Source organism: Desmodus rotundus, chromosome 5, assembly GCF_022682495.2.
Source record: "Desmodus rotundus isolate HL8 chromosome 5, HLdesRot8A.1, whole genome shotgun sequence".
NCBI classification, from domain to species: Eukaryota; Metazoa; Chordata; class Mammalia; order Chiroptera; family Phyllostomidae; genus Desmodus; species Desmodus rotundus.
In genome coordinates this window covers 101,878,211-101,893,768 of record NC_071391.1, presented here as the reverse complement: position 1 = coordinate 101,893,768, position 15,558 = coordinate 101,878,211, and the positions used below count along the sequence as shown (strand labels likewise).

General features: G+C 37.5%; 1 protein-coding gene across 4 annotated transcripts in view; it reads left to right on the top strand.

The window, feature by feature from the left end:
- AFF3 (ALF transcription elongation factor 3) overlaps nt 1-15,558 on the top strand; it is a 571,288-nt gene that overhangs the window by 542,576 nt on the left and 13,154 nt on the right. For all 4 annotated transcript variants that reach the window (XM_053924521.1, XM_071221520.1, XM_071221519.1 and 1 more), the window contains 4 exons: nt 3,784-3,847; nt 6,404-6,540; nt 13,678-13,749; nt 15,306-15,399. In XM_053924521.1, coding sequence (XP_053780496.1) covers nt 3,784-3,847; nt 6,404-6,540; nt 13,678-13,749; nt 15,306-15,399 — 367 coding nt within the window. The remainder of the gene's footprint in view (nt 1-3,783; nt 3,848-6,403; nt 6,541-13,677; nt 13,750-15,305; nt 15,400-15,558) is intronic.

The following is a 15,558-nucleotide window of genomic DNA, read 5'->3' as shown; positions in this document are numbered from 1 at the left end:
ATTCTCTTTGGATCAAGTGCTCAGGCTGTTTTGGCTGCTGAGAGCTCTTACAACAAAGGTATGTGCGGCTAAGCTTTGCCTGTTTAGATCACACAAGCCCTATTTCTGAAGAGCCCCAGATACACAATTACGTGTATGATGTTTAATTGAACTTTAATCAGGTTTGCTCATGTATCCTCACAAAATGCCATCACAAGAAACAATGTAAAGAATGTTACTATCTAAACAAGAAACAAAAATTATAGGTTTTCGGTGTAAACAAAATAGATTAGATGACAAATGTGTTCGAACACTGAGGTAATTAGATTTCATTTTAGTACCTTTGCCGTGTTCTATTCTATAACTGCCACAGCAGTGACAGCAACTTTATTTTCCTCCTGGCTTGAATGTTGCAGTTGAAGTGATGCCTTCATGAGAGCACGCACCCACTGCACCACTGGACAATTTGGGTGACATCCCATCAGTCCCCTTACCTTCGCAATGATCTGGTGTGGGAGTATAACACTAGAAATCACCTGAAAGGAGAAAATGGGCCAATCATCAGGCAATCTTCAGTGAATCAGTGTAATGAGCTCTCCGTTGCATGCAAAGATGAGAATTCTAACTAATGCATTGTAAATGGCCTCTGGATGATACATTTTTTTTCCAGCATCTCAGGTTACTGTTGTAGCTGCTGTGATATAGTCAGAAAATTAGATGTGTTACTTACCCACATACACTATTGTGAGAGTTTGTGACTCAGCCTCCATATCAGGTTTAAAAATACATTCATATGCTGCAGGTAAAAAGCAGCATTGATTGAGGACCCCATATAGGAATTAGGAGCCACTGCTATCCATAAGGGTAACTTAGAAAGCTCGTGAAAACTAAGATGTCGTAGCTTAATATCAAGAGAATCCTTTCACGAAAACGAAATGCATTTAAAATGATGATTTGTTAGCGACAAGACCTACCAAACAGGGCAAGAAAAAAAATGACCAACCTCATATATAAGAGTGTAGAGCAGATAATGATGTAGAGAATTTCAGGTTGCCATGGAGACATTCTCTGGCTCATTGGCTATGTTGCTGCCATTGGAAGCCACCACTCTCTTCTAAGCTCAAAATGAATTCAGTGCTATTCGAGGGGGATTCGCTCACCTTCTCCCATGTGCCTAAAACTACAGGGTGGGAAAGAGCAAGGAGGCCTACAGCATAGCCTCTGCTGAAAAGGTACCAGCTGCAAAGTTTTATATATGCAGTGACTGAGCCCAGTACAGCTCAGAAGATAATTAAATGCCCAGAAGTATAGTGTAAACAAGAGGCAGTGTCTCAGATTAGGAAAGAAAGATGTGAGTATGGACCGAAGTTACCAAGAAGGCCTCATGGCAGTGAAATTTGGGGGGAGGTGACATTTGGCTCATAGTAGGCACGCAATGAATGAGCACTCAGTGAATGAGCAGAGAGGAAAGTGTTCCAGGCGGGAGAAAGAGAGTGAGCAGAGCTTCTAGGACGGGATGACATGTTAAGACAGTGCAGATACAACCCCTGTAGTTGAGGGCCTTAGTGAGTGACAGTTGGGTCAGATTACTGGAGGCCTGAACTGAGGGGTCGTGGGCCCTGGAGATTGATTTTAGGTCTGTTAGTAGGGCGGTGATCTAATGAAAGCCATATTGTACAAACGTTAGTCAAGGGTTAAGGTCTGGGATAGATTGGAGGAGCGTGGGTTTGGGCTGGAGGTAGGGTCTAGTCTTCCACTTTGCAGCATGAAGCAAAAGGAAACCAAAAAATAATGCAGAGGATGTTTCGGGCATCATCCATGTTGTCCAGCAGTGCAGTTACTCTGTATGATACTATAATGGTGGATAAATATCATTATACATTTGTCAAAACCCATAGAATATATAACACCAAAAGTGAACCTAATGTAAGCTATGGACTTTGGGCGATAATGATACATCAGTATAGGTTCACTGATTGTAAAAAATGTACCACCGTGCGGGGGGTGGAGGGGGGTGGGTGTTAATAGTGAAGGGAGTCTGTGGGCGTGTGAGGCAGGAGGTGTCTGGAACCCGCAGTATTTTCTGCTTCCTGTCAACCTAAAGTGGCTCTAAAAATACAAAGTCCATTAAAAGCCATCAACAACAAAAATGATGTAGACTACCAGAATTGGAGTCAAAGACCAAACAGATAGTCAATGTGTGATCAAAGGTCATTATGGATACAAAGAAGGGAAATCACCATGTAAATGCCACTAAAGCCATTCAGATGAAAGAAGTCTGGATGGCTAGGAAATGAACTAAAGAAACCAGAGCTGGTAGGAGCAGGGCCTTCCAATCACAGAAACTGCAGACCTCACCCTCCAGTAAAGACACAGCACGATGAAGGGAAGTTTGCAGGCCTGAGTGGCAGGAAGACTAGTAAAGGGATAATGAGCCAGGGACAGGAGTTTAATTATATGCATTAAGGAACTCCTGCAAACTAGCTGTGTTCCTCATTTCTTTGTTGGCGAAGTTAAGTATTTTTAGCACAGTACCACAGTCCTGACAGTCAGTTTTTTTATGGGGAAGTAAGACAGAAAACCAATGCCTTTTTCTTCAGTGATTTGTGACTGTGACCCAAAACTATTTCCTGTTATCCCAGTTTCTATATTTGTTTGATTTACTGATTGATTGATTGAAACCATTAAAATGAGGATACTACTTTTGGATGGCAGTGGTACTGGCAACATTATATTCGTAGTTTTCTAAGTATTTTGACCTTTTGGCATAAAAGGATGTTCTGACCACCTAATAAGTGAGGAAAAAGACCCGTTAGGATCTGAAAGAAGGCAGTTCAAAATAAGCATGTGGCAATAGGTTAGACAATCCGTGGTTAACATCACTACTTACATCTTACCTCCCTTTCAGGGAGGCCTGGCTTATATTGGACGTTCATAAACAGGTCAAGTTTATTGATTATGTAAAGACCCATAATACAAAAAACATGTAGGCTGATACCACCTAAACTGTGCAGATTTTTAAAAATCTGTCAGATTAAGCATGTAAAGGTATTTATTGCCTGATGAGTACCTTAGTGTAACTTGAAGTTATTACACACACTCAGATCAGGCTCTGGGTGAATTACCTTCATCTTCCAGCAGAATCAGTGCTGGCCAGGGTCACTGCTTTAATAACGCACACGTCTGCTGTTAATATTGACCAGCTAGCTAATCAGAGCTCTGGAGAATCGGGCCACGTTTGCTTTGGTACAAGGCAGACATTGTTTTACCATTACCTTCATTATACTGACTGTAGTCATGCAGCATTACCTCCTTCTGTTTCTCACTGCGAAGCTTTAAAATAATTATATATAGATACGTATAACTCTAGGTACCATTTATACACATAAATGACACTGATTTTCATAAGGGTACATAAATATACTCACCTGTACATATCCATACAATTATTAGGAGGTATATTTGCAATCTCTCATTTAAAAGCAGTTGTTTTGTGTAAATATCATGCGAAATAAAATTCTTAACCATGCATTAAAAAATCCGATTCACAAATTAGGCGCTGGAGAACCATGTTAAAATCACTGTAAATGTGGACAATTGACATATACTGTGTTTTGAATTGCTAACTTAAGCAAAATATAATTGTGGTACTTTACATATGGGCAGTGATTTGGAAATGCAAAAAGTACCTGATTCCCTGTTAAGCACAGTTTTTAAATTGTGATTCAAGTCTGAGTAAACAGAGTACTTTCACAAGCTCGCTCTTCCACAGCAGTGACATGCGGTGTCGTCCTCTCCTTGCAGGCCACGCAGTGCAGATTATTTCATGCAAGAAGCTAAACGGATGAAGCATAAAGCAGATGCAATGGTAAGTTTCTCTTCTTTCCGGATTCATTCTTCCACATTATGTTTTTGTACTGCACCTTCGTCACCAGGACTATATAGCCAGTATAATTATAAAATCTATTACAAGGATGGCTGGGTCTGTTAAATGGGAAAATGTTTATGCAATCAAGTGCTCATAGCCCAATAAATTATGACTTCAACCAATAATGCCTGACTAGGAGAAAGCCCTGGATAAACGAATATTTTAATTTAGTCCTAAGGTTTGAAGAGTAACTAGAAGCAGTGGAGTCAGTGGGTGGTTTTTTTTTTTCTTTAAAATAAAATCTAGGTTTGCATTTTTGTCTTTTTAGCCTGGCCAACTCTTGGCTTGGGCCCAGGGTCTAATCCCTTTTCAGAAAGATTCATGTTCTTCATGTGTATCTGCCAAAGTGAATACTTCTCTGAAACTGTGCAACACAGAAATGATTAGACTGCAGAAAAGACTCTAAAGTCACCATGATTTGATGTTTGCAAAAAATAACGTTTTTACTTGGATAATCCACTGTTTTGGAAAGCTTGAAGCTTTTCAGACATTAGATTTTAATTTCTTTTTTTTTCTAAAAGAGATCATATGGTTATTACATCTTGAGGTCTCATCCAAGGGGACTCTTCCCTGCCCCGGAGTGGCAGTTCTGTTCCCCTCCAGCATTTATAACTGGGATTGAGGAGTTGGAGATGACAAAGGCATTTCAGATGACCTTTGTCATATTATTCCAGTGTTGAAGGTGTTCAAACCACAACAGCACTCCTCTTCCAATGCTATTGATGTTGCTCATCAAATATTTATTTGTATGAAGATCACTGCCTGGGTATACCAGTGTACAAGGGAAATAACCAGAGTATTAGAAAATAGAGAAGGTACCATTCTTGCCCTCACAATCCCACAGTTGGATGAAGGGTTCTAGTCACCTGAAGAAGCTGAAGCATGCTCACTACTGGAGAAGAGCATTGAATTTTAAAGCAGAATGAACATTTCTTCCTAAATCACCCAAGGATTATCAGGACTATTCATTCAGTGTCGTCTTGCCCATCCCAACACTGCTCCAGCTAGGATGGCTGCTACCAGCCTCTACGCACACCTTGCTCATGCCAGCCAGCAGGCCTTTGCTTTTGTAGAACCTCGTACTCACACATTCACAGCTCGCACACACTTACACATTCTCGCTTTCAGGTACACTCTCATCTTCAGCACACTCCCCAAATCCTTTCCTTCCCAGTGTCATTTTCAGGTCTCTTCCCCTAGGCCTCCCAGCCTCTGCAGCCCCCTCACTTGCTCCCTTCCTACCATCTCATGTGCATTAGTCTCCTTGCTTGGCATTTTGAGTTAGTCACAGACTGCCTTGTACTATGAACTGTCTATGAACTATACTAGGAAATGTGAATGTGTATTTTTTCCCTCTAAATGTTTTATATGTCCCCGAAAGGAACTTGTGTTTATCAAGTGCACATAGTACAGAATTGGGCACTTAAGAAAATAGTTAATGAATGAATGGCTTCCTTAATCTCAAAGTATTGCCAAGAAATATTGCTCGACAGCCTGTTAGGGTTATAAGCTATTTAAAAATTTGATTTGCTAATGAGGGAGAATTTTGCTCTAAGCATTCTGTTTTATAAGGTATCATTATGAATGATAATTTTTTTAGAGGCAAGACTTATATTAGTAGTTAGAGTATTTGTGTAATCCTGTTTTGATTGATGAGTAAATATTTGAAAACCAGAAAGATTATGCAGTTCAAACTTAGAGCATGTAATTATCCCCCGAGAGTAACAATGTATGAAACCAAGAACTTGATGTGTAGATTTAGATTTATGAGACCCTCAGAATATAAAGCTGATTCTTGCTGTTGTAGGGAAAGCTTGACACCAATTTAGACAACCTCATATAACCCCCCAAACATGTTTTTTACTACATTTCAATTCTGTATCCCATTTTAGCTAAACTGAAATATTGCCTTAAGTTTTATCTCTTCTCCTTTTCTCTCCTTACTCTCACCCTTAAGTGAGGTCCTAACTCTTAAAGAAATAACTAAAAACACACACATATATACAACAGGAGGAAGGCATGGAAATGGAAATGTCACAGATAATGTAAAAGGCAATAACCAAGGCCAGAAATCATCAAAGTTGGAGTATACAAAAAAAGTAAGAAAACTTTTATATGGAATCAGGCCTACCAACTTTGCCATATATTTAGCATAGCATGAGGGGGCAAGGAATGAAGTCAAGCTATTAGGAGTTAAAAAGAGGAAAATAGAAATTAGAGCAACAATGAAGTTCTGAGCAATTCTGATTGGCAGTTGTTATATGGATTTCGTACAGTTCTGTCTGTAGCCATTCACTTATCCTAAACCAGTGGCAACTTATGAAGATGATAGAGAAGGAAGAATCCTGTTTTTTCTGTCTCAGCTCCATTCACAGGAATTTGGAACTCAAAAGTTGGGTTTCTCAAAGTGTATAGACTATGCTGTTTCTTAAAAAAAAAACAACAACAACAAAAAACTGCACTTAAAGGAGACAATGTGTTAACTCTGTTGATCAGGTGGAAAAGTTTGGAAAGGCATTGAACTATGCTGAAGCAGCCTTGTCATTCATTGAGTGTGGAAATGCAATGGAACAGGGCCCAATGGAATCCAAGTCTCCTTACACAATGTATTCAGAAACAGTGGAGCTTATAAGGTAAGTGCTGTTTTCTTCTTGGCAGAGAAGATTGGTAGGGGAGTGAAAAAAAATTTTAAGTACTCTGAATGCAGAGAAAAGAATGTCAGCTTGCATTATCAGCTACCAAGAACCAGTGTTCATCTCCAAAAGTAAGAATATAAAATTTTGCATGACATTTTCACACCCCCTGCCTGCTTTGCTGTCTGTGAGTGAGGCAGGGCAGCTCCTATAATGCCTAATTTCTGCAGGAAGGAAGCTGAGTCTAAGGGAGACATGAATGCCTACTTCACCCAGCTAGGAAGTAACAGATTTTTAACTCATGTCACCTCTATGCTGCTTTTTTAAAATCTGATTCATGTTAGTATAATCTCAATTCTAACTCCATCAATAGTGATTCAGAAGTATTTAATGAAAGGAAAGACGATTCAGGGGGATTAGGAAATGAAGTTTATCCTGTGATATACTATCTCAGAGGGTCCTGACATTGTTCTAGTGTAAGACTTAGATGTGAGCATCATTTCACAACCTGGAGTAAGACATGTAATGTGAGCAGAAGCAGGGTTTCTGATGAGAGCACATCAAGGCGGTTGGTGGTAGATGCTTACTTTCCATGATGGAGACCTGGAAAGGCACATCATTATCATCTCTTTCATGAACCATTAAAGGGATTTCATCTGCTAACCCTACTGAGAAACCTTTGTCACATGATTTGTTTTTATCCAGTTCAATTTCTTTGGATAATGTCTAATACCCATTATGTGAAATAATTCTTTCCAAAACTAACTAACAGAAACAAAAATCTCACTGGATGAGCTCAGTAACACAGTGGAGATGACAAAGGATAGGATCAATGAACAGGAAATAGAATTAACCCAATCTGAGTAACACAGAGAAAATAGAATGAAAAAAATAGATAGAGTCTCAAACCTAATAGCAAAACATGCAACATATATCATTGGAGTCTCAGAAATATAGGAAGACAGTAGGACTGAAAAGTATTTGAAGTAATGGTAGAAATTTGCCAGATTTGGCAAAAGACATAAACTACGGGCTCAAGAAGCTGAGAAGCACCCAAATAGGATAAATTCTAAAAAAAAAAAAAAAACGCATATGAAGACACATCATAACTACATTCTGAAAACTAAAAACAAAGAAAAACAAATCCTGATAGGAACCAGAGAGAAGTGACATATCCACCTATAGGGGAACACCAATTCAAATGACAGCAGACTTTGCATCTGAAACCGTGGAAACCAGAATAGAATGGCATAATATTTTTCAAGTGCTGAAAGAAAAAACTATCAAACAGTGAATTCTAGATTCAGTGAAACTTTATTTTTCAGGATTGAAGAAGAAATAAATATATTCTCAGACTAAGGAAAACCCACCCTTACAGATTAGCTAAAGGAAGTTCCTCAAACAGAAAGGAAATGACCAAAAAAAGGAATCCTGGAGCATGAGGAAAGAAGAAAGAACATCAGAAGAGAAATTTGTATATGTGCAATAAACTTCCCTCATGAGTTTTATAAATCTTGTTTGACGATTGAAACAAAAAGTATGCTACCATTGGACACTCAAGACAATAACCCACACAAGTGACATTTCTGGAGCACCCAGCTCAAGTGAGCAAGAGGTCTGTGCCAGTGGGTCCCACAGGACACCTACTACATTACATAAGGTCACCCTGCCAAAACTGGAAGACACAGCAGATCTACCTAAATACATAGAAACAAACAAAAAGAGCCAGCCAAAATAGGAAGACAAAGAAGCATGCCCCAAATGAAAGAACAGGAGAAATCTGCAGAAAAGGAGCTAAATTAAATGGAGGCAAGCAATTTACCAGATAAGAACTGAAAAAAGAAATGGTTATAAGGGTGCTCAAGGAACTTAGTGAGAACTACAACAGTATTAAAAAGGACATAGATCCATATAAAAGAAACAGTCAGAAATAAAGAATACAATATCTGAAATGAACCAAACACTATAAGGAATAAACAGTAGGTTTGACGAAGCAGGGGCTCAGATCAGTGATTTGCAAGACAGAGTAGCAGAAAACACCCAATCAAGGCAGAAAAAAATTCTAAAAAGGAGGGAAGTTTAAGAGACCTTTGGAACAACATGAAGCATAACAGCATCCGCATCACAGGGTTACCAGAAGAAGGAGAGAGAGCAAGGGATCAAAAACCTCCTTGAAGAAACAATGACTGAAAAGTTCCTTAACCTAGTGAAGGAAAAAGACATGCAAGTCCATGAAGAAGAGAAAGTCCCAAATAAAATGAATCCAAAGAGGCCCACACCAAGACCCATCATAATTAAAATGTCAAAGATGAAAGACAAAGAATCTTAAAAGCAACAAGAGAAAGACAGTTAGTTATGTATAAGGGAGCTCCCATAAGACTTTCAGAAGATTTCTCAACAGAAATATTACAGGGCAGAAGGGATTGCATGGAATATTCAAAATGATAAAAAGCAAACACCTACAAACAAGACTACATTACCCAGCAAAGCTGTCATTTAAAATTGAAGGAGAAATAAAGAACTTAATGAAAAAGCTTAATGGGTTCTTTACCACCAAACTGGCATCACAAGAAATATTAAAGGGTCTTCTAAAATAAGAATAAGAAGGGGGGGATGGGTAGGTAGGAGGAAGGAGGAGAAAGGAATAAGAAAAAAAAAGAAGGAAGAAGAAGAAAAGAACAGCATAGTTATAAAGAATAAAATGACAATACGTAACTATCAATAACTATTTTAAATGTAAATGGCTTAAATGCTCCAATCAAAAGACATAGAATAGCTGAATGGATAAGAAAACAAAACTGATATATGCTGACTCCAAGAGAGACATCTCAGATTGAAATATACGTACATTAAAAGTAAAGGGACAGAAAAAGATGTTTCATGCAAATGGAAATGAGAAAAAGCTGGGTTAGCAATACTTATATGTGACAAAACAGACTTTAAAACAAAGGCTATATTCTCCCTCCCTTCCCCTCTAAAAGTAAATGTTTTTAAATCTTTAAAAAAACCCCAAAGGCTATAATAAGACACAAAGAAGGACACTACATAATGATAAAGGAATCAATCCAACAAGAAGCTATAACACTTCTAAACATTTATGCACCCAACATAGGAGCACCTAAATGTATAAAGCAAATATTGACGGACACAAAGGGAGAGATTCACAGTAACACAGTCATAGTAGGATTTTAACTCCCGATTGACATCTGTGGATAGATCTTTTTTTTAAGATTTTATTTATTTACTTTTAGAGAGGGGAAGGGAGGGAGAGAGGGAGAGAAACATCAATGTGTGAGGAATATATCATTGGTTGCCTCTCATACACCTGCAACCAGGGACAGGGCCTGCAACCCAGGCATGTGCCTGACCTGAAATTGAACTGGTGACCTTTCAGTTTGCACTCTAGCTCCCATTCCACTGAGCCACACCAGCTAGGGCTCTATGGATAGATCTTAAAGACAGAAAATCAACAAGGAAGTAGTGGCCTTGCATGACACAGTAGACTAGATGGATTTAATTTATATCTTCAGAGCATTTCATTCCAAAGCAGCAGAACCTACATTCCTTTCAAGTGCACATGGAGCATTTTCTAGTATAGAACACATGTTAAGACAAAAAATAAGTCTCAATAAATTTAAGGAGATTGAAATCATAGCAGGCATTCTCCCTGACCATAATGGCATGAAACTAGACATCAATCACAAGAAAAAAAATGAAAAACAAACAAAGATATGGAGGCTAAACATCATGTTACTAAACAATGAATGAGTTAACAAGGAGATCAAAGAAAAAATCAAAAGCTACCTTGGAACAAATGAAAATGAGGACACAACAACCCAAAACCTACGGGTCACAGTGAAAGCGGTCCTAAAAAGGAAATTGATAGCATTACAAGCCTACCTGAAGAAACAAGGAAAATCTCAAACAATATAAATTTTACACTTAAAGACTAGAAAAAGAACAAACAAAGCCCAAAGTGAGTAGGAGAACAGAAATGATAAAGATCAGAGCATAAATAAATGACATATAGTCTAAAAACAATACAGAAGATGGGTAAAACCAAGAGCTAGTTCTCTAGAAAGATAAACAAGGTTGACCAACCTTTAACTAGACTCATCAAGACAAAAAGAGAGAGGACCCAAATAAATAAAATCAGAAATGAAAAAGAAGTAATAATTGACACTGCAGAAATTCAAAGGATTGTAAGGACATATTACAAACAACTATATGCCAACAAATTGAACAATTTGGATGAAATGCATAAATTCCTAGAAACGTACGGTCTTGCAAAATTGCTACAGGAAGAAACAGAAAATCTGAATAGACTAATTAACAACTAATGAAATTGAAGCTATAATTTTAAAAAATCCCAACAAAATTCCTGGACCAGATGGCTTCACAGGTGAATTTTATCAAACATTCAAAGAAGAATTAATACCAAGCTATTCAAAAAAATTCAAGAGGAAGGAAGACTGCTAAGCTCATTTTATGAGGCCAGCATTATCCTAATTCCAAAACCAGATGAAGACACTACAAAGAAAGAAAATTATAGGCCAATATCCCTGATGAACAGAGATGCTAAAATCCTCAACAAAATATTAGCAAACAAGATCCAGCAATACATTCAAAAGATCATACACCACGATCAGGTGGGATTTATTCTGGGGATACAGGGTTGACACAATATTTACAAATTAATAAATGTGATATACCACATAAATAAAATGAAGGATAAAAACTACATAATCATATGAATAATGGTAGAATAAGCATTTGATAAAATCCAGCCCCTACGTATGATAAAAACTCTCAGCAAAATGGGAACATACTTCAACATACTGAAGGCCATATATGACAAACCCACAGCCAGCATCATAACCAATAGACAAAAATTAAAAGCATTTCCCTTAAGATCAGAAGCAAGATGGGTATGTCTGCTTTCACCACTGTTGTTCAACATAGTACCAGAAGTCCTAGCCACAGTAATCACACAAGAAAAAGAAATACAAGGTATCCAAATTGGAAAGGAAGAAGTAAACTGTCATTATTTGCAGATGACATGATACTGTATATAGAGAACCCTAAAGATCCCACCAAAAAACTACCAGAAGTGATAAATGAATTCAGTAAAGTAGCAGGATACAAAATAAATATGTAGAAATTGGTTGCATTTTTATACACCAATAATAAATTATAAGAAAAGGAAACTAAGAAAACAATCTCACTTAAAATTGCATCAAAAAACAAAATACCTAGGAATAAATTTAACCAAAGATGAAAAAGACCTGTACTCAAAATATTGTAAAACACTGAAAAAAAGAAATTGAAGAAGATACAAATAAATGGAAGCATATACTGTGTTCATGGATCGGAAGAATTAACATCATTAAAATGTCTGTGCTACCCAAAGTAATCTATAGATTCAGTGAAATTCCTATCAAGGTAACAGTGGTGTATTTCACAGAACTAGAATAAATATTCCAAAAAATATATATTCGTGGTCTCAAGAGACCATGAATAGCAACAGCAATCTTGAGAAAGAAGAACAAAGTTGGGAGAATCGCACTACCTAATATCAAACTATACTAGAAGGCCTTAGTAATCAAAACAGCATGGTACTGGCACAAAAACAGACATATAGACCAATGGAACAGAATGGAGAGCTCAGAAATAAACCCACATCTTTATGGTCAATTAATATTTGACAAATGATGCAAGAATATACAATGAAGTAAAGACAGAGTATTCAATAAATGGTGTTGGGAAAATTGGACAGATAACATACAAAATAAATGAAACGAGACTACTTTCTTACACTAGGCACAAGAATAAACTCAAAGTGGATTAAAGACCTAAATGTAGACTCAAAACCGTAAAAATTATAGAAGAAAACGTAGGTAGTAAAAGCTACATTTCTTGTAGCAGTATTTTTTCTGATGTATCTCCTTGGGCAAAGAAAAAATATACAAATGGATCTACATCAAATTAAAAAGGTTTTGCACAACAGAGAAAACCATCAACAAAATGAAAAGACAACCCACTGAATGGGAGAATATATTTGCCAGTAATACATCTGATAAGGGGTTAATTTCCAAAACATATAATAGAGAAGTATACAACTCAACACCAGGAAAACAAACAGTCCAATGAAAAAATGGGCAAAGGACCTGAATAAACACTTCCCTAAAGAGGACATACAGATGGCCAATAGACATATGGAAAAAATGCTCACCATCAGAGAGTACCAACCATCAGAGAGATGCAAGTTAAAAACAAAATGATATTATCACCTCACAGGCCAGAATGGCTATCATAAATCCACAAACTGCTGGTGTCGGTGTGGCTGTGGAGAAAATGGAACCCTTGTGCACTGCTGGTGGGAATGCACAGTGGTGCGGCCACTGTGGAAAACAATATAGAGTATCCTCAAAAAATTAGAAATGGAACTGCCTTATGACCCAGCAATCCCGCTTCTGGAAATATACCTGAAGTAACCCAAAACACTATTCAAAAAAATATATGCACCTCTATTGTTCATTGCAGCATTATTTACAATAGCCAAGATTTGGAAGCAGCCCAGATGCCTACCACTAGATGAGTAGATGAGGAGGCTGTGGTGCATTTACAGAGTAGAATACTACTCAGCCATAAAAAAGAAGGAAATCTTATGTTTTGCAATAGCTTGAATGGACCTGGAAAATATTATGCTAAGTGAAATAAGCCAGTCAAAGAATTCACATATGATATTATTTTACTTATATATGGAATCTAATGAAAAAATAAAATAGAAACAGATTCATAGATACAAAAAATAGACTGACAGCTGTCAGGGGGGAGGGGCCTTAAGTGGCTGGGTGAAAAAGGATTAAGCCAAAAACAAAAAACAAAAAAACCCTCATAGACACAATATGCTGATTACCAGAGTGATAATGGGTGGGGCGTTAGAAGAGGGTGGAAGTGGGATAAATGGTGAAAGAGACACTCGACTTTGGGTGGTGAACACACAATACAATATACAGATGATACAGTATAAAATTGTTTACTTGACCTATATAATTTTATCAACCAATGTCATTGTAATGAATTTAATCAGTTTTTTAAAAAATTTTTGGTTTTGATTTCTTTTCTTTCTTCTAGGTATGCTATGAGACTGAAAACCCACTCAGGACCCAATGCCACACCAGAAGATAAACAACTGGCTGCATTATGGTGAGTGGCATCATATCTGCTTAAAATAGCCTGCCCAGCCTGTACATCCATGGTCACTGCCCAGCCTGTACATCCATGGTCACTGGCAAACCAAGTGCTGAAATGCATAATGTTTTTCTGGTGCCTTCTAACATGCAAACCCAAATGAGTGTCTAATGTTGGCCAGGGAGAGCCTACCCTATTGCTTGCTGCTATACCAGCCATGATGTGCACTCAGTGATGGAAAATTGGCTGGTCCATTATGCAAGGATCCGTTTTTGTGTGTGTGTGTGTATTAATATCAGGTAGGTCTGTGTTTTAATGATTTGAATGTGAATTTTGTCAAATGTAATTTTTCTTGTGTTTAACATTTTAACTGCAATCAAAATAATTCATCTGTCTCTTTACATTAAGATTAGTGTGACTGAATGAAGATGATGCATTCACATTATCAACACCCTAAACTGAGGAGAGTTCATTACACTTTCATAATAAAAACTTTTCTTTTAAAATGTTAACCAACATGTAACAGATTTTTATATCTATAATGATTACAATGATAATGAATATGTAATTACAACAGTAATTTCCCTATTACATCTCCTCAGAACACCTCACCCCACTCCCCCCAAATCACAAGACACCTCTACTTGTTCCTTCTGTGATAAGGATCCAGAATATTTTGCTCTCCAAAGGTTTATATTCCCCTGATCTGCAGGGTAAGCAATCAAGTCTCAAAAAATAAATTAAATAATGGCAACATAGAAAAAAGAGAAGGCCCCAGATAGCTCTGTGCCATCACATCATCTGCAGTTTGATGTGCTAAGAAGAGACCATTACATTTTATTTGATGTGTTGGGAATCTAATAAGCCAGTACCACACCTGAGTTAGCAGATAATTGTGAGTGCAAAAGATCAAGAAAAAGAGGCTATGTCTCAGGAAATGCTTTCTGCACTCTTTTCAAACTTTAAGGTCCATATTAGGATTAATAAATAATGATGATTAATAATTAATATTATATAATATTACTACTATGTAAATAATAAATATATAAAATAGCATATAATTATAACTTTGCAACATAGTTTTTATTCATAAAACATATATCTGTTCCTTTATTTGAACTAATTATAATCAAGTAAAGTAGTTTAAAGGTAACAGGCTATTCTTTCAGTAAAGCCTATGGTGCCGCGAGGCCAGGGTGTCCGAGGGAAAGAGGTAGCTCAGCCCTGAAATTCCCCCAGTAAGCGGTGAAAGCGGTGAGCTAGCGCTTCCTCACTCCTCTTGTGGGGAGACACTGCCCTCTAGTGGTCGACGAAGAAAATGGCCAGCCCCGCACCCCAACAAAGTAGTAAAGCTAATATTAAGTTAAATTTACTTATGAAGTAACTCCTTGAAATTTTGAAGTGTATCTTCTGAACAAAAGGAAGGTCAGATACTGACATGTGTGTACGTATATTATATGTATAATCATGATATAAATATTGAGTGCTTGAAATAACAAGATTTTTTAAAAGTCTTGTTTGCAAAGGACACACTCATGCTTTCAGGGCTCATTTCTCTTCTTCTGCTGCAGTTACCGATGCCTGGCTCTCCTGTACTGGCGGATGTTTCGACTCAAACGGGATCATGCTGTGAAGTATTCAAAAGCACTTATCGACTATTTTAAGGTACTGTTTGGCTGATGGGCGGCATTGTTCCTTGTATTCAGTTGTCTCCCCATCAAGGACATTTTTGAGAATAGAATCCATTGATTTGTAGATAATACAGGAGCTTTCTGATACCTACACTAACCCCAGTAGGATATGCTCGGGGTGTTGGGGCCTTGA